Source organism: Pelophylax lessonae, assembly GCF_965119305.1.
Source record: "Pelophylax lessonae genome assembly, chromosome: 5".
In the NCBI taxonomy this organism is placed as follows: Eukaryota; Metazoa; Chordata; class Amphibia; order Anura; family Ranidae; genus Pelophylax; species Pelophylax lessonae.
Genome location: NC_138772.1, coordinates 371,024,652 through 371,047,582, shown reverse-complemented (window position 1 = coordinate 371,047,582; position 22,931 = coordinate 371,024,652). Strand labels below are relative to the sequence as shown.

General features: G+C 46.1%; 1 protein-coding gene across 1 annotated transcript in view; it reads right to left on the bottom strand.

The window, feature by feature from the left end:
* Positions 1–22,931, bottom strand: part of RTTN (rotatin) — a 423,025-nt gene that overhangs the window by 166,184 nt on the left and 233,910 nt on the right. The window contains exons 29-30 of the mRNA XM_082257758.1: positions 15,118–15,337; positions 2,019–2,147 (exon numbers count right to left, since the gene is read on the bottom strand). Of these exons, the coding sequence (XP_082113884.1) occupies positions 2,019–2,147; positions 15,118–15,337 (349 nt within the window). The remainder of the gene's footprint in view (positions 1–2,018; positions 2,148–15,117; positions 15,338–22,931) is intronic.

Here is a 22,931-nt window from a genome sequence, read left to right as displayed (position 1 = left end):
AGAAACAACTTCTCACACCACTGCATAGCCCACTCTTGGCTTTACCTTTTGATCACTTAGATATTTATGCCTGAAAAGTAAAAACGGGTTGCTGAATTTGAATTTTCTAAAGCTGGCATATAGGAAAAGAGTAACCAGGCAGAAGTTTTCTCCTTTTAACCACTTTACGTCCGCTCACAGTAATACTACTGCGGCAGAGTGGCTCGTTATCGTCTGACGACGTAGTATTAACGTCGTCAGACACTCCCCCTTCTGGGCGGCGCTTGCGCGCCGCCGGAGGCTCGCTCCCGCTGTTTTCATTCACAGCGGGAGTCGGGCCAGGGGAGGAGCAGCGGCGATCGCCGCTGCTCTGCTCCGATCGCCGGGGATCTAGTGTGGAGATCCGCCCGCCTGTGTAAACACAAGCGGACGGATCTCCATAGTGACAGGGAGTGACAGATCGGACTGTTCAGCATAGCTGGACATCCGATCTGTCCATGACTCACTCAGTCACCTCCCCCCCTACACGTCAGTAAGCACCAGGCATACATTAACCCCTCCCTCTCCAATAAAATTAACCCCTTCCCTGCCAGTGTCATTTTTACAGTAACAGTGAATATATATAGCACTGATTACTGCAGTAATGTCACTGGTACCCCCAAAAGTGTCAAAAATGTCAGTCAAGGGTCCGATCTGTCCGCCGCAATGTCGCAGTCCCACAAAAAAAAAAAATCGCAGATCGCCGCCATTACGCGTTAAAAAAAAAACACCAAAAATTACAGAAATCTTTCCCTTTGTTAGTAAACGCAATAACTTTTGCGCAAACCAATCAAAATACGCTTATTGCGATTTTTTTTTACCAAACATAGGTAGCAGAAAACAAATTGGCCAAAAATTTTTTAAAAAATTGGTTTTTACATCTTTTTTGGGGGGAATTTCATATAAAAAAATGTTAAAAATATTGTTATTTTTTCAAAATAAACGCTCTTTTTTTGTTTATAGCGCAAAAAGTAAAAATCGCACAGGTGATCAAATACCACCAAAAGAAAGCTCTGTTTGTGGGGAAAAAAGGACGTAAATTTCGTTTTTGTACGGCGTCGCACGACCGCGCAATTGTCAGTTGAAGTCGCACAGCGCCGAATCGCAAAAAGTGGCCTGGACGGAAGACCGCAAAATCCTCCGGTGGTAAAGTGGTTAAACATTAAAATGGCAGCTAGAACCAGACTGGTTTATATAGTCAACAAAGGGCCCTTTTATTTCTAGTGCTTTCAATGGGCTACTACATCATTTGGTATTGTTATAAAACTGGGAGTTTACAATCTACAGCAACTGCTAGGATAGGTATTGTATTATGAGGTCACCTGTCTTTGACGCTTCCACTAATGCTGTGCATCGGTTACATTCATGAACTTATAACAACCCAGAAAGCACATAATAAATAAAAGACACTTTACATAACAAGCAAAATAACAACACAGTACAAAAAAGAAAAAAAAAAAAAAAGCACAAAGATGCAAGAAACAAAAGAAAGCTGCAAAACATTAAAAAAGCAAAGTATGCCATAAGGAGGAATTAATTGGTATTTTGCTTCAGTGCCTCAAAGGAGATACAGTTTCAAACAGCCATCTGCACATAATCAGATAGGTAGAAAAGAGACTTTAAAAGATGAAGATATTTGAGTAAACCAAGTCTCTGAGCCATTGTTGTCAACAAACATAATTCTTTAGCACCAGGGAATAATATCTATATATATATATATATATATATATATATATATATATATATATATACATTTTTTTTTTTATTTTTTTTTTTATTATTGATTTGTGCTTTTGACACGACAGCCAAGGACTCTCCTTTTAAAAGGAAAAACATTTTTTTGAAAGAAAAAGATAAAATTATAGATGAAAACAGCTAAAAGGAAAAGGAAGACTCGTTAAAAGTAGATGGAAAGAAAGTAACATTTATGTTTCTGGCATCACATGGATGCCTCTTGCCACACATTCTGGCTTACAAAGAACACCTTTTCCATTTCTCACCGTATTCCTGGCTTCAGCTGTCATCTCATGGGACAAGTGAAGCAAGCACAATACTGTGCTCTTCGTGACACCTTTACCCATATAGGAAAGAGCATTTCCTCCCCATTCCACATAAAACGATGAAATGATCTGATAAGAGAGGAAAAAACAATTTCATGGTAGCTTGACTTTTACGAGTGTTCACAGAATAAAGCAAAACAGCACAATATACTTCGCTGAACTATGTATTTTTCAATATAGTCTCATTTACAGTAATGATACCGGATTTTGCAGTTAGGAACAACTCTTCTCACTATGAGGAACAAAAAAATGAAATGGACCCAAAACAACCTGTTAATTTTTTATCATCATCTAGGATTCAAGTAATTGGCTGTGCCAGTTCTAGATGTAAAACATGTGGCCAGGAGCAAACAAATTAAATTCTCACTCAAGCTAGACAGCACATCAGTTTCTGTTACTTCTTGAGTGCCCTATATCCCCCAGATAGAGGGAGTTTAAATATACATACAGCTTATATGCTCGCCAGAGATGCCATCCACAGTAGCTGGTAACAATTTGTATAATGGCACATTCCAGAATGTAACCACTTAAGGACCAGGCATATTTATGACAATTGTAGTTTAAAAGTTAATAACCACTTCAATACAGGGCACTTTCACCCCCTTCCTGCCCAGGCCAATTTTCCCCTTTAATGCTGTTGCATTTTGAATGACAATTGCGCGGTCATGCAACACTGTACCTACACCAAATTTATGTCATTTTCCCCCCACAAATAGAGCTTTCTTTTGGTGGTATTTGATCACCTCTGGGTTTTTTCCTTTTTTGCTAAACAAATAAAAAAAGACCGAAAAGTTTGAAAAAAAAAAAAAAGTTTTTTTGTTTATGTTATACAATTTTGTAAATAAATATGTTTTTTTCCTGCACTGATGAGACTTCACTGACAGGCACTGATGAGGAGGCACTGATGGGGTGGCACTGATGGGCGGCACTGATATGTGGCACTGATAGGTAGCACAGATATGCAGCATTGGTGGGCACTGATAGGCGGCACTGCTGGGCACCGATAGGCGGCATTGATGGGCACTGATAGGTGGCACTGACGGGCACTAATGGGCACTGATAGGCGGCACTGATGAGCACTGATAGACGGCACTGACGGGCGGCACTAATGGGCACTGATAGGCGGCACTGGTGGGCAATAATGGGCACTGGTGGGCGACACTGAAAGATGGCAATGATGGGCACTGGTGGGCAGCACTGATAGGGAGGGCACTGGCGGGCAGCACTGATGGGGAGGGCAATGGGGGCTCCCTGAGCCCTGCTTGCCATCCCTGGTGGCCATAGTGGGCGTCCCTGGGGTCATGGGTGGGCATCCCTGTTGGTTCTAGTGGCACCCCCCCCCCCAAGGGTCTGCACTGGTAATCAATGATCTGATTACCAGTGCCGACCCCCCCCCTGTCAGGGGAGCCGCCGATCGGCGCTCCTTTACTCGTGCCTGTCAGGCACGTACTAAGGAAAACCGGCTCTTCCTGTTTACTATGTGACCAGCCGTGATTGGACACGGCTGGTCACATGGTAAAGAGCTACGCCAGTAGGCTCTTTACCGAGATCGGAGATGCAGGGTGTCAGGCTGACACCTCGCATCACCGATCGCCGCTCTGCGTGCCCCCAGGGGGCGCGCAGAGCTGTATTATCCTGCCACCGTCATATGAAGTCCAGTCAGGATAATACAACCACATTCCCGCCGTCAATCTGCTATAGGATGGGCGGGAAGTGGTTAAAATCTGTATTTTTTGCAAAAAAAATACATAGAACCCCCAAACGTTTTATATATATACACGCATACACACACACAGTATCTCACAATAGTGAGTACGCCCCTCACATTTTTGCAAAATATTTTATTATATCGTTTTCATGTGACAACACTGAAGAAATGACATGCTACAATCTAAAGCAGTAAGTGGACAGCTTGTATAACAGTGCAAATTTGCTGTCCCCTCAAAATACCCCAAAGCACAGCCATTAATGTGTAAATCACCGGCAAAAAAAGTGAGTACACCCCTAAGTGAAAATGTCCTAATTGGGCCCAAAGTGTCAAAATTTTGTGTGGCCACCATTATTTTCCAGCACTGCCTTAACCCTCTTGGGCATGGAGTTCACCAGAGCTTCACAGGTTGCCAGTGGAGTCCTCTTTCACTACTCCATTACGACATCACAGAGCTGGTAGATGTTAGAGACCTTGAGCTCCTCCATTTTCGGTTTGAGGATGCCCGATGCTCAATAGGGTTTAGGTCTGGAGACATACTTGGCCAATCCATAACCTTTACCCTCAGCTTCTTTAGCAAGGCAGTGGTGTGCTTGGGGTTGTTATGTTAGAATACTGCCCTGCGGCCCAGTCTCCGAAGGGAGGGGGGATCATGCTCTGCTTCAGTATGTCACAGTACATGTTGGCATTCATGGTTCCCTCAATGAACTGTAGCTCCCCAGTGTCGGCAGCACTCATGTAGCCCCAGACCATGACACTCCCACCACCATGCTTAACTGTAGGAAAGACACACTAGTCTTTGTACTCCGCACGTGGTTGCCGCCACACACACTTGAAACCATCTAAACCAAATAAGTTTATCTTGGTCTCATCAGACCACAGGACATGGTTCCAGTAATCTATATCCTTAGTCTGCTTGTCTTCAGCAAACTGTTTGTGGGCTTTCTTGTGCATCATCTTTAGAAGAGGCTTCCATCTGGGGCGACAGCCATGCAGACCAATATGATGCAGTGTGCGGCACATGGTCTGAGCACTGACAGGCTGACCCCCCCACCCCTTCAACCTCTGCAGCAATGCTGGCAGTACTCATACATCTATTTCCCAAAGACAACCTCTAGATATGATGCTGAGCATGTGCACTCAACTGCTTTGGTCGACCATGGCGAGGCATGTTCTGAGTGGAACCTGTCCTGTTAAACCACTGTATGGTCTTGGTCACCATGCTGCAGCTCAGTTTAAGGGTCTTAGCAATCTTCTTATAGCCTAGGCCATCTTTATGTAGAGCAACAATTCTTTTTTTCAGATCCTTAGAGAGTTCTTTGCCATGAGGTGTCATGTTGAACTTCCAGTGACCATTATGAGTGAGAGCAATAACTGGATTTTTTACTTACCGTAAAATCCTTTTCTCTTAAGTTCATTGACAGACGCAGTTCTCTGATCCATATCAGTAGGGTTATATTGCCCCCTACAGGAGTAGGACACTAGGCGGAAAAAAAGTTCTGGCTACGCCTATGGGCAGTCCCGGAGGGTATACCCTCTCTCTTCCTGCATAGGGTGTCAGTTTTGTATCAAAGCAGTGTCAGAAAAGTAACAGCAATACAAATCAAAATAGAGGGGCGGGTACTGCGTCCTTCAATGAACTTGAGAAAAGGATTTTACGGTAAGTCAAAAATCCAGTTTTCTCTATCGTTCATTGACGGATGCAGTTCTCTGAAACCATATCAGTAGGTATGTCCCAAAGCAGTGCCATAAAATGAGGGGTGGGGACAGCAGAAAAGAACAAGTCCCCAATGCTAAACATAGCCAACCAGGCAACACAGGACTCAGCAGAACAAAAGATGGGGCCCACCTGAAACAAAACAGTAAACATCCTCAAGGAAGGCCAAAAGCCCTCCAGACAGCAGCCAGCAAACTTTGCGGCCAAAAAAAACATCTGCAGATGCCAGCACATCCACCTTATAAAATTTAGTAAAGGTGTGAACAGACAACCAGGTAGCCGTCTTGCAACCTGAGGCACAGATGCCTGTATGGCAAAAAGCCCAGGAAGCACTAGGTGCTCGAGTAGAATGCGCTGAAACAGGGAACGGTAGGACCTGACGCGTGATTCAATAAGCCTGCATCACGGTCTGTCCGATCCATCTGGAAACAGACGCAGCAGACGCAGGCAGCCCATTTCTTGGGCCATCTGTGAGTACAGAGCGAACCTGACTCACAAAAAGATTCAGTAGTCACCAAGTACACCTTGAGTGCCCGAACTATCTCCAGAGCATGCAATGTACATTCCATAGGATGTCCTATACATAACGGGTTGTGAAGGTAGGCATCTTTGATGTCTATGGAGGCCAGGAATCCCCCTGATGTAGGGAAGCCACCATTGTGCGAACCGATGCCAGCTAGAATTTTTGATCCGCACAGAACCATCAAGGGGCAGTAGGTCCAGCCTTGCTGAACTAGAGCCTGAGCTGCCCCATAGAGTACCTGCAAGTGATCCGGAGACAGCCGTACATTGGAACGGAAAAACCTTACCGTAAAAAACGCATCGAAACTCGATCTAGCAAGTGGACCGCATGACCTCCCGGACCCAGCTGCCTGGGATCCGGGCCAGCCGCAGATCAGAGAACCGGCAAGGATGTCCCCCCCCCCCCCCCGGATATGGGTGAGGACGCACCTTCAGGGCGAGTAGGCCTTGTCCGCAGGTCTGGAAAAAAACAATCTCTGGTTCGCCAGACCAGGGTCATTTGAAACCACCCGAGGAAGTCTTGAAGGACTGCGCCACATTGACTGTCCCCGAGGGACAAAGAAGCTGTCCGTGAGCCGAAAAGGAGGGACCCTGTCCATGACGAAGGCCCTTACCCTTGTTAGCCTATGGAAGAAAAGCACTCCCCCCCCCCCCCCCCGTGAGACCCTTATAGAATGTCATCCAGGGCAGCGCCAAACAGGCGATCCCCTCTGGAAAAGGGAGATCCATTAAGGCCTTCTTAGAAGCTAATTCCGCAGACCAACACCCCGGCCAAGAATATGCCGGATAACCACCGCCGAAACAGACAGGCGACCCAATAAGGGAGCCGTGCCCAGCGTGGCATCGCAACAAAATTGCATCCCCTGTGCCAGTTGTCCAACAGCTCCCCTAGGGCACTAGGGACTTGCTCCTCACTGCCAACAGAGTCTTCGTGGCAAGGGCAATCATAAACACTGTACGCAGTGCAGACCCCACCAGGGAGTACAGATCGCGGGCCACAACCCGTACCATCCTATTCCCCAGGTCCTTAAAGGACGAGGATACCCCCACTGGAACAGCAGCAGTCCTGTTAAGCCTAGAGAGGGTAGGTCCACCTTAGGCGGTACAGTCTACCTTACCAGAGACTCCTCAAAAGTGTAACATCTAGCAGCCGCCTAAACATCCCAGGGGGAACGTCTCAGACGGTCACATGCTCTATGAGCATGCTAGCAAATTAGGCTGCTTCGGATGAATGTGTGCCAGATGCAACCCACGCCCCAGGCGCAGCAGCCACAGCGTCCTCCAAATAGCAGGATGTCACGCACCGAAACAACCAGTGCATCCACCAGCGCCTGTATCATGCGCGGCAGGGGAGGTAGAAATGTCATCCTCATCATCCGAGGAGACTGGGCGTGAGGTAACAGAGCCGGCAGGGAGACCCCCCCCCCCCCCCGTCTGCGGAGGCTGAGTCAGACTCAGAATCCGAGACATCAGATGAGGCAGGGGTAGGTGGAGAAATGTTTCAGCGTACCTCGCCCTCTCAAGGCCAACTCCACCCGGGCCCAAATGCTTCCTGAACTGCTGAAAATGCATTGTTGGACAGTGAAGCTCTGGAAAGGCCCTGCGGCCTCCGTGAGGGTGTCAGATGGGGTTACATGGTTTGCAGGGTCCATACTGAACCAGAAGAACCCACCAGCAAAAAATTACAAAAATTAAATTTTTTATTTTTGTTTTGCAAAAAAAAGACCCCGCCATGCTACAGCACCCCCCGGTCAGGCACGCCTGCAGACCCCCAACAGAGAGAGAGAGAGAGAGAGAGAGAGAGAGAGGCCTCCAGAACCCACTGTCCCAAAATGCAGTTTCAGGACTAGCACATGTAACCAGCAAGCCCTCCCATAAGGGAGTGAGCAATGGGAACTGCCCAGGTTGAAGGGAGGGGCTCCACCCCCCGACCTAGATTCTCAGCGGAGAATCCACCGCAAAATGGCCGAAAATGAGTATACCAAGATGGCCGCCGCCATAATAGCAGACGAGGCTACAACAAAATGGCGGCCAGCGCAGCAACAGGACCCACAGGGAGACCCCCTGCCAGCCCTCCTACACCATCCTGCAGCAAGAAGTCCTAGAGGAGCCGACCGGGCCCCCCCCCAAACGATTGACAGATTGCCGCGAACTGCGCACCCCCCGGCCCCCCCATGCGGCCTTCACACTAAGTCCCAGCCTCAGGTAGGCCAAAACAATCCCCCACGTGTGGGGGGGGGGTACACAAGATAGAGAGAAACCCAGGAATGTGAGGGTCCGACCAACCCAGGGAGGGGCCATGCATCCACCCCAAAATCCACCAGGGAAGAGGGGCGGGGGGCGTTTACTCACTGTACCAGGAACACAGGTGGGCGCCATCTCCTGACAGGACCCCTCTCCACCACAGTGTGGGGGCTGTCGGCCTAATAGGAACGCTGCAACATAGGCCTAGAACCTGTTGTGTGCATCCTGGCAAGACGTTTAACTCGCGGGGCCAGTCCCCACCATTGGGACTATGTCGTGGCTGACCCAGCGTGGAGCTAAGGCCAGCATGTGCTCGCTGGCCAGACTGGGGTGACCACTGGATCTAGACATCCAGCGCATCGCCCAGCCCAGCATATTTGCTTGAAGATCTCACAGGAAATTCTGGAGAAAAAAAGCTAAAAAAAAAAAAACAAAAAAATTTCGACATAAAAAAATACATTTATGCCAGGACCAAAGATCCCAGCAAGGAACTAGGTCCTTACTCCTGACTAGTCAGATTAAAACTGGCAACCTATGCAGGAAGAGAGAGGGTGTACCCTCTGGGACTGCCCCTAGGCATTGTCAGAACTTTTTTTTTTAATAAAGTGTATTTGAAATTCAAAAAAGTGTATTGTGTTTGAAAATAAGTGGAGTTTTGTCTTCGCAAAATACTTTTTCTCTGATGTTCATTGACGGACACCGCTCCAGATCTTCTTGACCTTTGGTTTTATGGTGCCCCCTACAGTGGTAGGACACTAGGTGGAAAAAAAGTTGACTACGCCTATAGGGCAGTCCCAGGGGGTATACTCCCACTTCCTGCTATAGGTCTTCAGTTTTGTAACAAGCAGTGTCGGAAGAACATATAACCCAACTCAATAGAGGGGCAGGTGCTGTGTCCGTCAAACATCAGAGAAAAGGATTTTACAGTAAGACAAAAATCCAGTTTTCTCTTTCGTTCAATGACGGACACAACTCCAGATCTTTTTGACCCTTGGGACATCCCAAAGCAGTGTCAACATGAAAGGTGGGAAGAACACAGCAAGAAAAACACACTTCCCAAAGGCAAACCAGGTAAAAGAGGAGCTTAACCAGGAACAACTGGAGCTCACCTAACAAAAAAAAAACAACACCCTCAAAAGAGGACTAATCTTCTCCAACAGTGGCTTGCAAAACCTTGCGGCCAAAAGAAGCATCCGCAGTTGCCAAAACATCCACCTTATAAAATTTTGTGAAAGTGTGCACAGACAGCCTTGAAAACCTGCACCACTGATGCCTGATGACGGAAGGCCCAAGAGGCACTAAGCACCCTTGTAGATAGCCCGAACCACATGCAAAGAATGTAAGGCAATCTCTTTAAGGTGCTTAGGCTTAGGACACAATGCCTTTATTTAAATGAAAACCAGAGATGACCTTAGGAAGGAACGACTGGCAGGGACGAAGAACCACATTATCTCCTTGAATCACCAAGTAAGGTGAACTACAAGACAAGCTGCCAGCTCCAACACCCTGCGTGCAGAAGAAAAAGTCCCTTCTGCTACCTTCTGGGACAATGTAAGCAGAGGAATCTCATAAATATTTTCCAGACAGAGAAGAACCGACAGTATCAAGTTGAGATCCCATGAGGGCAATGGAGACCGCATTGGGGGAGCCAAGTGGTGAACCCGCTGAACAAAGGTGTGAACCACAGAAAGCGTAGCCAAAGGACGATGAAGAAAAAATGCCAAGGCCGAACCTGGCCCTTGATGGTACCCGAGGCCAGACGCTGCTCCACTGAAAAGGAGCAGGGGTGAACCCCAAGAGATTTGCATCTGCAAAGTACATTCTTCAAACGCGATAAAAAATCTACCTAGAAGTATATTTACTAGCTTGGAGCAGCATGGAAATCACCGATTCAGACAACCCTCTAGCCTTCAGCCGTTAAAGCCAGCGACTGTAAAGCAAGATGGAAGATTGGCCCTTGAGCCAACAGATCTCCTCTAAGAGGAAGCCTCCAAGGAGCATCGGCGGCCAACCATATCAGATCTGCGTACCAAGACCGGCGAGGCCAGTCTGGAGCCACTAGGATGGCCATAAATCCCTTCTGCCTCGAGCCTACGCAGAAGTCTTGGCAGAAGTTCTAGAAGAGGAAAGACGTTTCTCCCTAAGGAAAATGTCCAGTATATCGATTGGTAGTCTGGATTCTTCCAGAGTCCAGACCCCCTGAGCAGAGTCTGTGGCAAAAAACGCCACCCCACTCGGACAGGCTGGCATGCGTGGTGACCATTGTCCATTACAGGGGAAGGAAGATTTACCCTGTCGAAGCGCGGGAGAGCGAAGCCACCGAATCAGGGACCCTCACGTACCCCGGCTCAACAGGATCAGACTGTCTAAAGACTGTGGATTCTTGCCCCACATGGCAATAATCTCTGCTTGCAGAGGTTTCCGTGCTTGAGTGATAAATAAACTATATGAAATTGCTTTACATATAAATTTACCACACAAAAATTACAATATATTAAATAAATATAATAAATATAATAAATATATGTGAAAGTCCAGTAAAAATGAGTCCATAAAGTGAATACAAAAAGTGAATACAAAATAGTAAGTGCAAAAACGTGCTCAGAGACTCTCAGTGCGAGGGTAAAGTGCTGCGTGCCGGTGATCCTTGGGTTCTCACACTCTGTGCCCAGGGGTAAGGTAGCGCACTTACCGGAAGGTGTGGATTCCAATGGCGTACGCCAAAAGGAATCGAAAACGCTTTTGTCTGCTGCTCCTGTGTCTGGATAGGTGGGTGGACGATCTCCTTATGGATATGGATGAGCATTCACTGTTATCTTGTAAAACACTTTCAGACTAAGTTACTTTCAATCCAAGGTTTAACTGTATCTCTTCTGTCCCTCCTTATCCTTCCTCATTCCTCATGTCTGCATTAAGGGGGACATGCAGACATGAGGAATGAGGAAGGATAAGGAGGGACAGAAGAGATACAGTTAAACCTTGGATTGAAAGTAACTTAGTCTGAAAGTGTTTTACAAGATAACAGTGAATGCTCATCCATATCCATAAGGAGATTGTCCACCCACCTATCCAGACACAGGAGCAGCAGACAAAAGCGTTTTTGATTCCTTTTGGCGTACGCCATTGGAATCCACACCTTCCGGTAAGTGCGCTACCTTACCCCTGGGCACAGAGTGTGAGAACCCAAGGATCACCGGCACGCAGCACTTTACCCTCGCACTGAGAGTCTCTGAGCACGTTTTTGCACTTACTATTTTGTATTCACTTTTTGTATTCACTTTATGGACTCATTTTTACTGGACTTTCACATATATTTATTATATTTATTATATTTATTTAATATATTGTAATTTTTGTGTGGTAAATTTATATGTAAAGCAATTTCATATAGTTTATTTATCACTCAAGCACGTGCACTTTTAGAGTCATCACATTATCCCACAGTCATTATTTATTGATTATTTATTGCTTTATTATTTTGAACATTCAGCAATAAGGTATCACATGAGCATTGTTTACAAGATTGCACTTGCACTTTTATTTTATTTTATACTGTCACAGAATATTACCAGGGTAGCGCAGTTTTTTCTATATCCATTACTTACCCATGAGATCACTACTATAGTAGTGTTCTTGAATTACTTGATGCTTCCCAATATACTATATCAAAAAATTCCTAGGCGCGAGTATATCACCGTTCTTCATTGCAGAGGTTTCGTATGGACAGATTTTGGAGTTCGTCCCATAAAAGAAACACCCTGGCATAGGCAGAGTCCAGAACAGACCCAGAAAGTCCAACTAGGTGGACGGATCCAGAGCCAATACCTGGCAATTTAAATTCCAGCCAAACTCCTGCAGAGTCCACACAGTAATCTCCCGGTTGTCCTTCAGAACAGTCGGAGACTCTGCTTGCAGAAGATCATTCAGGTACTCCAGTACTGCAATCCCCCGCTGGCGCAAAAATGCCAACACCGGGGCCAACACTTGCGAAAACCCAAGCAGTTGAGGTGAGAGACCTCTTGATATGCTCCTTGCCCACGGAAAGCAGAGAAAGCGCGGATGACCAACATATATTGGAATGTGATAGTAAGCGTCCTTTATATCGATAGAGGCCAGAAGATCCCCCTGATGTGGGGGTGGCACTACCGTACGAATGGACTCAATGCAAAACATCTGTACCCGCACAAAGCATAAAACCCATGAAACAAACGTTCCAATACTGAGACCGGAACAATCACCCCTTGTAGTAGCAAGTCTTGCACCACCCCCAAGAGACCTCACATGTGGTCTGGGGATAAACAAAGGTTGGAAGGAAAGAACCTCTCTTGTGGAGAAGACCAAAAACTCGATCTTGTTCCCGGACCGAATTAGCTCGTGGACCTACTTCAGGGAGGTCCGCAGGTCCGGAAAAAGCAAAGACGTCCACCCTCACTCCAGATATGGGTGAGGCGCCCCTTTAGGAAGAAGAGGTGTTTGTGTGCAGGTCTGGAAAAGACCCGTTTTCAGCATACCAGACCAGGTCCTCATGGAACCTCTGGAGAAGGTCTTTCCAGGGAGGCTCCGAACAGACTATTCCCCACAGAGAGAAGATCCCATAAGGCCTTCTGGAAAGTCTGATCCGCAGACCAGCATTTTAGCCATATCATGCACCGAAGGATCATTGCTGTCATGGACAGCCCAGAGACTAAGGGAACCGCATCCAGAGAGGCATCACAGACTAACTGCAATGTCTGGACCAACTAGGTCGCCACCTCCGAAAAGGCAGGAGGAAGCTGTACCCCCTCCAGATCCTGGCGAACCAGCCACAGTAAACATGTGCCAGACCAGAGGCTCGGCTCTCCTGTCAAAAGGATCTTTTAAAACGGGAGACTCCTCCAACAGAATTAGGGTGGATTTATTCAGCCCGGAGACCTGAGAGTCCACCACAGGTGGGACTGCCCAAGGGATACCGTCTATCGAAAACGCTTAGGCATATTTTGTTTAGACAACTCTACAGACTCGCAACAATTTTGTCACAGTAGGCGGGAAAAAGTAAATACCTTTGTAGCTTTAGAGGATCTGCGGGCCCCAAGGGGACCAGTGCCTCTGACGCAGGAGCAGCTGCATCCCCCATGGTTAAAGTTTCCCGCACCGATACAATCAGTGCATCCACCAGCACCTTTTCTTGCGCATAAGCAGTAAAGAGGGATCATTGGCACTGTCAGAGCACTTGAAGTGTGTGGACGCAGACCCAGTAGGGTCACTATATACTAAGCTCACCCTAAAAACATAACAAGCAGGGGAGGCCGCCGGCCTCAGTCCCGCAAGGAGACGCTGGCCAAAGGTCCACAAAATGACCACCTATTAGACCCCACAAAAAAGCAAAAGGGTCGCCCTCCATGCCCTCTGACATAATAGGACATAGCCCCCTTGAGGGGGAAGCTCCCGCCGTGATGTGGATGCGCAGGCACAGTACCCTTGCCCACACAATAATGGCTGCTACACTTCACTAAAAATGAAGCACCACCTGGTTCAAGGGGGGGCGCCAGGCCGACCATATTGCTCAACAGGTTGCAGGCCGCGGCCTAAATTGCAGTGGAGACCCAGCCGCAATTGCCCGGATCCACAGTCCGGCAGATGCCCAGGGAGAGAGTTGGAGGCTTCAGCTAAAATCACTGAGGCTTCCCCTCAACGGCAGCGCCCAAAATGGCCGCGTGGCCCAGTAGTCCGCAAGCCGTGGCCAACCACCCAAAGCAGCCGGGGGGGGGGGGGCGCGGATGCTCATCAGCAGATCTGCTCAGTCAGCTTGGTCAGCAGCTCGGACAGCTTAGTCAGTCAGCTGCAAGTAGACTGCAAAGCCGCGGCCTACATCTTTGGCACAATCCGGCTGCGTGAGGTGCGTGCTTGTCGGCAGCTCTGTCAGCTTGATCAGCAGCTCAGACAGCTTGGTCAGTCAGCCGCAAGTAGGCTGCAAAGCCGCGGCCTAAATTTCTGGAACGATCCGGCCACGTCAGGCGCGTACCCACGGATGGTAAAAACATCCACTCCCCCAGCCTAACAACCTGCTCAAAAACCCCTCCATTGTGAAACAAGGTCAGCCCGGTCAGCAACAACCACATCCAACCTCCCCTTCTGGAGCATGTGGCAAAGCCAACTCCTACCTCACCCAGAGAGGGGGGGGGGGGGTTGGGGACCAAAAGACCCAACATGACTGTTAAGAGGGGCTGGGGGATGGAGGAGAACCCAGGGGGGGGAGGGGCCTGACCATCCCAGGGAGGGGCTCACGTCCACCCCGAAAGACCAAGGGAGAGGGGGGAACATTACTTATCACACCATGGAACCGGGTGGGCACCACCCCAGGCAGACCACCGCACCATCTTGGAATAAGGGTGCTGCGGGCCAGAGGTACGCTGCGACACAGGTCGCGACCAGGGCTATGCGTTCTCACGAGGCATTTAACTTGTAGGGCTATGTAACAGCCAACCTAGCGAGCAGCGAAGTTTAGGGCGCACTTGCTGGCAAGACTGGGAAGATAGCCAGGATCAGAGATTCCAGCAAGGAACTAGGTACTTACTCCTGACTAGGCAGAGAAAAACTGAAGACCTATAGCAGAAAGTGGGAGTATACCCCCAGGGACTGCCCTATAGGCGTGGTACTGTCCTACTCCTGTAGGAGCAGCTTAAACCCAAGGGTCAAGAAGATCTGGAGCTGTGTCCGTCAATGAATGAAAAAGAAACAATTTTAACTTTAATATGAATTGAACGCATTTCTTCACTATATTAAACTGATTTGAATAACTCTAGTAAATACAGCCAGTTCCAGAACTGTGAAAATGACAAATAGTAATACAGTCATAAATTTTCACTTACCTCAAGAAGGCTGGTCAGTAACTTCACACAGATGCTGACAGGCTCTGTTGTAGGGCAATGAGAGCTCCATCCTGGCAGTGATGTAACATGGACCATGCCTTTCAGAGTTCTGGCTAAAGTTGGAAGGCCATAGAAATGGGGAGCATCTGACACTTTCAAACAATCGAGTAAATGCAGGGCTAGCTGTGTTCTGACTGCTCCGGCAAGAGCTATGCACTTCCTGTCAAATTAAAAGTATATGATTTATGGTTGGACAATAATCTTTTACTGTACAGAAGAAACAAAATGGCTAGCATTCCCAAGCAAATAAATTCTATCAGGGCTGATGAAAAGAAAAAAAAAAAACACTTAAGAAAAATAAAAACATTTTATTCATATTCATATTCTTTGAAAAAAATGATAAATCTTCACAGTTATGGTTTTGATTTCTCTGATGTTTTAGAAGCAGCCTTAAATTTTATTTTGTGCTGCAGCTCTATATGTCATATTCGCTATCAAAATCAACTTTAACATTTCAATGTAATTTTATTGAAGCACAAGCAATATGAATGGGAGGTTAATTATTTAAAGGAAATTCCAGCCAAAGATGAGATAAAAAGTATTGGTCTATTAAAAAAAGAAAATAAAACTAGCTTTTGCTGCTTTATTCAGCTTCACTCCAGAGATTTCCCCAGTAATATTATTTTCTGCTGCTAGATGGCCAGCAACAATCAACCCACTTCCTCTGAGCCAAGATCATCCTGGACCTCATCACTGGCCTGTGACTGAACAGTGAATAGAGAAGCAGTCCAGTGCTGATCTTATCTCTGTTGTCATCTTCTCTTTCAAATAGCAGTCTTGTTTTCAATACATGAACTGATTGGTTCCCTTTACTACCACTTCCTTCATCTCAGTCAATGCCTTCTGAGAGGAAACGCGTACGATTGGAGCTAGCAAAGTGACGTCAACTAGCGTGGACTGCACTGCAGGCGGCCGTGCAAGATTTTATACCATATTGCTCAAATTTATTGTTCTTGATGTAAGTGAAATTTTTAGTTAATAAAATAGATTTATACGCATTATTAATATGCACTATGAGAGTCTTCCATTATCTTTTATAACCCCATGAAAAACGAGATTCAGGAGCACCATAAGCCTGGATATACAGTGGAGCTGGCTGACCACTTGTCTTCAGAGGAACTTCCACTCACATGCATGTGATCTCTTGGTGGGATCATTTGATTTGGTAAGCCGACAATTTTCACATATAGAGCACAGTGGTGACACTTTCCATTGTGGATTATTTCAGCTGCACTACAAACAGTTTGTTGTATTTGCACGTGGGAAAGTTGGAACGTCATCTTTTCACTAAACACATTGAAAGCACTGGACTATTTACAGTGCCTTGCGAAAGTATTCGGCCCCCTTGAACTTTTCTAACTTTTGCCACATTTCAGGCTTCAAACATAAAGATATAAAACTGTAATTTTTTGTGAAGAATCAACAACAAGTGGGACACAATCATGAAGTGGAACGAAATTTATTGGATATTTCAAACTTTTTTAACAAATAAAAAACTGAAAAATTGGGCGTGCAAAATTATTCAGCCCTCTTAAGTTACTTTGTAGAGCCACCTTTTGCTGTGAATACAGCTGAAAGTCGCTTGGGGTATGTCTCTATCAGTTTTGCACATCGAGAGACTGAAATGTTTGCCCATTCCTCCTTGCAAAACAGCTCGAGCTCTGTGAGGTTGGATGGAGAGTGTTTGTGAACAGCAGTTTTCAGTTCTTTCCACAGATTCTCGATTGAATTCAGGTCTGGACTTTGACTTGGCCATTCTAACACCTGGATATGTTTATTTGTGAACCATTCCATTGTAGATTTTGCTTTATGTTTTGGATCATTGTCTTGTTGGAAGACAAATCTCAATCCCAGTCTCAGGTCTTTTGCATACTCCATTAGTTTTTCCTCCAGAATGGTCCTGTATTTGGCTCCATCCATCTTCCCATCAATTTTAACCATCTTCCCCGTCCCTGCTGAAGAAAAGCAGGCCCAAACCATGATACTGCCACCACCATGTTTGAAAGTGGGGATAATATGTTCAGGGTGATGAGCGGTGTTGCTTTTACGCCAAACATAACGTTTTGCATTGTTGCCAAAAAGTTTGATTTTGGATCATCTGACCAGAGCACCTTCTTCCATATGTTTGGTGTGTCTCCCAGGTGGCTTGTGGCAAACTTTAAACAACACTTTTTATGGATATCTTTAAGAAATGGCTTTCTTCTTGCCACTCTTCCATAACGGCCAGATTTGTGCAGTATACGACTGATTGTTGTCCTATGGACAGAGTCTCCCACCTCAGCTGTAGAGCTCTGCAGTTCATCCAGAGTGATCATGGGCCTCTTGGCTGCATCTCTGATCAGTCTTCTCCTTGTATGAGCTGAAAGTTTAGAGGGACGGCCAGGTCTTCGTAGATTTGCAGTGGTCTGATACTCCTTCCATTTCAATATTGTTGCTTGCACAGTGCTCCTTGGGATGTTTAAAGCTTGGGAAATCTTTTTGTATCCAAATCCGGCTTTAAACTTCTCCACAACAGTATCTCGGACCTGCCTGGTGTGTTCCTTGTTCTTCATGATGCTCTCTGCTCTTTAAACGGACCTCTGAGACGATCACAGTGCAGGTGCATTTATACGGAGACTTGATTAAACACAGGTGGATTCTATTTATCATCATTAGCCATTTAGGTCAACATTGGATCATTCAGAGATCCTCACTGAACTTCTGGAGAGAGTTTGCTGCACTGAAAGTAAAGGGGCTGAATAATTTTGCACGCCCAATTTTTCAGTTTTTTATTTGTTAAAGTTTGAAATATCCAATAAATTTCGTTCCAGTTCATGATTGTGTCCCACTTGTTGTTGATTCTTCACAAAAAAATTACAGTTTTATATCTTTATGTTTGAAGCCTGAAAAGTGGCAAAAGGTCGCAAAGTTCAAGGGGGCCGAATACTTTCGCAAGGCACTGTATGAACTTTTTTCACCATTTATTATTTGTCATTCCTTGTGAACAGATCGTGGCTACTTATTCACAAAAAAAATCTTTTTGATGTAATTTACTTGATACACTCTTCTAGGCAACAAGAGTTTCACTTCTCTACTGGCACTTTTCCATTTGAACATTCAAGATTGTTTGATTTTGCTTATTGCACATTGTTTATTGCATCTGATACCTAATCATTTTTAGGTTAACTTCTCAGTCAAAAACAGCATATCTTCTTTATTTTACAAAGAGTTTTCCCGACACCAAGAGAAAAAAAAGATGACAGGGGAGGGATCTCCAGCTGATTGAAGGCCTCAGCTATGTTCCTGTGTGCAGGAGGATATGCCCCTTCCCTCCAATCAGCTGTCAGAGATATCCTCACTGAGCTCTGCAACTCCACTCTCCACCCCCTTTTTTCTGACATCTCTTATAAATGGTGGACTTTTAACAACTGTATAGAAGAGAAGACTACAGATAAACAGGTACGGCATATGTAGGGGAATTTGTTTAATCTCTGTGTATCACCTGAGGCCATTCATATGTAATGGTTTACAACCACTTTAATAGTAATTATGTCTATATCTGTGTCTATAAACATTGTCAATGTAAATTACAATGCTTGAAAGTCCAGAACTGTACTGTCTATTAAAGTGTTACTAAACCCACAACAGTAAAATCAGTCTATATATGCAATAAAGTATGCTTGTTATACTCACTGTAGAAACTAAGGGGTTATTCCTCCACGTTGTGTAAAAAGGCTGTTTGATCCTGGCTTCTCTGATCCCCCCTGATAATTTCCTGATAACACAGTCTATGGAATCAGGCTTCACATGCTCGTTTGGTGTGTATTGATAGAGAGGTTTTGTATTTTTTTTTTTTTTGGGAGATTGCATGTGATCAGCACAAGGCCAATCAGCACTGTCCAGACAGAGGGTTAGGCGTGTTTCAGTCCCATAGGACAGAAAACTCCTCCTATAAGCTTTAACCAGTGCTTGGCTGGACATTGACAGATGTCACAAGACTGCTATATACTGCTGATGAGAAAAGGTAGTTGGCAGTTTATAAATTACTAAAACAATTGCATTTGCATGTTCTGTGTACTGTGGGAGACCAGATATAATAAATGCAGGCTCCTGAGTTTAGTAACATTTTAAGCTTGCATCTTCCTATCATGGTGACACCCATTTCTCCTAATTGTTACCCTAGAGGTAGAAAGAATCTCCCCAGCTGTTAGTGTAAAAAAGAAAGACAGAGATTCAAACTTTTCCCCACCTTTTCCAAAACCAACATAAATATTGGCTAGTGCAGCGTTCGGATAAAATACTAACAATTATATTACAATATCAAGGTATTCCACAAAATAAAGAGCATGCAAGTCTTTTTGGTGTCTCTGCCCTGGGCAGCCCCAATAAATCTGAATTTGTATTAAAACTGCATTACATTAGACAAATACTAGAATTCTCCCCTAAACATCATTCCCAGAAAGGGTAAAGGAGAAGTCCAGCCTAACAACAAAATCGCTACATCTATAGACATCCACACTCTAAAACGAACCTAACCCTGTCCATCTAACCCCTAAAGAAGAAATCAGTATACATACATTTTTTTAAGCCGCTCCAGGCCAGTCTCCAGCGGTGGAAGCTCTGCTGAGGACAGCCAACAACAGCTGTGAAATGAATGGGAAGTGACATCACCCATTAACTTATAATGGGGCTTCCATTGTCGGCTTCCTCCGCTGCACCCGCCTTCACAGTGAAGCTGCGGCTGACATCTTAGCGTGGGATCAGGTCAGATCAGCTTCAGAAAAGATATGTATATGGATTTCTTTTTTTTTTTTTTAAACAATGTTTTATTGAAATTCAAACTCAGTACATAGAAATGAGCATTGAACAATAACAACATAATACATAACATCAAACTCAAATTGGAGAGGCAATGTGCTCCGCCAAACCGAATCACAATGTCGAGGAATTTCATTGACTATACTGACTGGCTTGGACAAAATGGGTAATGTTAAAGTTTTCCTTTTTTTTTTTATCAACCAAGGGTAATAGTGAATGGGGAGAGGGGGGAGGGGTTACAGGTAAGTATAAGGGGAAGTGGCGATCACTAACTCGGAGGAGGACAATAGAACCTGGGCAGAGTTGGACTAAGGAAGGGTTAAGCGGGGGGAGGGGGGGGGGAAGGGGGTAGGAAACACCATGCGATTGTTTGGAGCCGGAGAGTATGAATACTGCACCGGTAGAGATCTGATAACATTACATCTACACCAAAAGATACACATAGTAAGGCACTGTATCTGTGTGGCACACCGAAATATGCATTGGAGAGTAGAAGAGTGACTTTTCAGCCGGTTGGGGGTGTGCGCCTGTCCACCAAGTCAGTAATGAGGTCTCAGATCAGTTTGAGGATTGCGCCAGTGATCCTGTCAGGGGTAGGAGAGTGTGAGCGGGCAAGTTCCACTTACGACTGGTCGATCGGGGCAGGTGTGGATTGATCAAGGGCCCCACTAGCTCAGTGTTTCTTAAAGTGGTGTGGTCAGAGGAAAGTTCTGCTATAGTGGGTGCGATGTCTGACATCCAGTGGCGCAGGATCAGCCTGCGCGCCGCCATCAGGCAGTTAACTAACCATGGCTTATATTGAGACATAAGCTTCCTGGAGTCTTTCGGTAGCTGAAGGCTTTCCCGATCCAGGCAATTAAACACTAGGGGGTAAATGTCCCTAGGGATTGACACCCCCATCATTCTAGCTATATAGCGCATTGTTTTGTCCCAAAAAGACGATATCTGGGGGCAAAGCCATAACTTGTGCAGGAGAGATGGATAGCGTTCCTTGCAAAGGGTGCAGAAATGATGTGCTGTGTCCTTTGACCAGCGGATGTGTGGATAGTATGCTCCATGGAGAATTTTAAATAGTTGCTCCCTCCAGAATTCACAGGAGACGTGTTGACGAGTGGTAAGATAACCCTTCAAGATCCTAGTTTGAGCGTTGGGTGAGTTGAGTAGTTTATTCCATGATTTAGCGATGGAATGCACAGTCCCCTGTCAGAGTTTTTGGTGGAGAGGCTTATACAGTTGTGATAACCTGTATTTACCCTGCATAATCCATTGGTCCACCAGGTTTGGGCGGAATCGTTGGAATCGTTGAGCGGGGGTACGACATATATCATTAACAAAGCTTATACATTGCCTAAAATAAAGATAATGACCTTTCGGTAGACCATATGTCTCGGCAAAAGATTGATAGCTTAGAAGAAGCCAAGAATTCAAGTCAAAAAGCTGCCACTTCGACTTAATCCCCCGTAGGGGCCATATCCCATAAGCTGAGTGTTGCTGCGCCTGGGGGAAACCGGGGTGGTGGTGAATAGGAAGATATCTGGACAGACGTTGGGAGGACCCCAACTTCTTCCGAAACCTCCCTCCATGCTGCCACCGTATCCCTAATCAGGATGTTATGGCGGAGAGCAGTGGGGATATCCCCAGTCCCACAATGCAGCAAAGTGGTCAGGTCATAAGGAGCGACCATTTGTGATTCTAGGGAATGGTTAGTATACCGGGATTCCCTGCTGATCCAGTCCAGGCAACCCCTTAAAAGGCATGCTAGATTATATAATCTCGTGTTTGGAAGGTCAACCCCCCCATCCCTTCTGGACATATGCAGCTTGTTGAGTGAGATGCGAGGTCTTTTCCCTTGCCATATGAAGCGGGAGAGCTCCTTGTGGAGCCTATTAACATCCGAATGTTTTAATAAGACCGGGATCGTCTGCATAGGATATAACAACTTCGGGAAAGTGGACATTTTATATAAGTGGCACCTGCCAAAAAAAGAAAGTGGTAATGTGGCCCAGGATTTCAGTTCGGCTATCATTTTGGCGCGGACCAGTGTGTAGTTTGGGCGATATATGGAGGAGGGGAAGCACCCTATTTTGACTCCCAAATAGGTGATGTGTGTAGTAGCTATACGCAGGCTCGACGATGTTGCCCATTGTGGGGTGTGCATAGTGTTTAGGGGAAATATTTTGCTCTTGTGGAAGTTGATACGGAGACCCGAACACAGACGGTAATCAGCGAAAATGGCCTGGATCAAGGGGAGATCATGTCTTGGGTCAGATGTGAAGATAAGCACATCGTCCGCAAACATGGCGGTGCGTAGTTCCTCCGTGCCCACTCTTATGCCCCTAATATTGGGGTGAGACCACAAAAATCTGGAGAGGGGCTCTAGAACGAGATTGAACAATAAGAGGGGAGAGCGGGCACCCCTGCCTCGTCCCCTTGTACAAGCGGAACGAGGGAGAGATGTGTCCCGCTATCACCACCTGCGCCACCGGGCTTGCATACATCATCCTGATCAAATGTAAAGATTTGCCCGAGAAGCCCACTCTAGTGAGAACTCGGTCCAGCCATTGGATATTCACATTGTCAAACACCTTTTCGGCATCAAGGGTGATTATCGCCGCGTCTGTGTTCGGGTCAGCCTTGGACGCCTCAAGAGCAAGCAATACCTTCCTAATATTTGACGTAGCCAATCTGCCCCCCGATTTGTGAACCCCGATTGCGTGGGATGAATGATTGAGGGCATAATGGACGCCAATCTGTCCGCCATTAATTTGGAGAGCAGCTTGGAGTCCACATTCAACAGGGAGATTGGCCTGTAGGAGCCTGGGTCCAGTGGATCCTTCCCTTTTTTATATATCAGTTTTATATGGGCTTGATGACCCGTAGGGAGGTAGGGGTTGCCATCTAGTACGTGGTTGAAAACGGATTGTAGCGTGGGTGCCACCGTGTCCGCTGCTAATTTA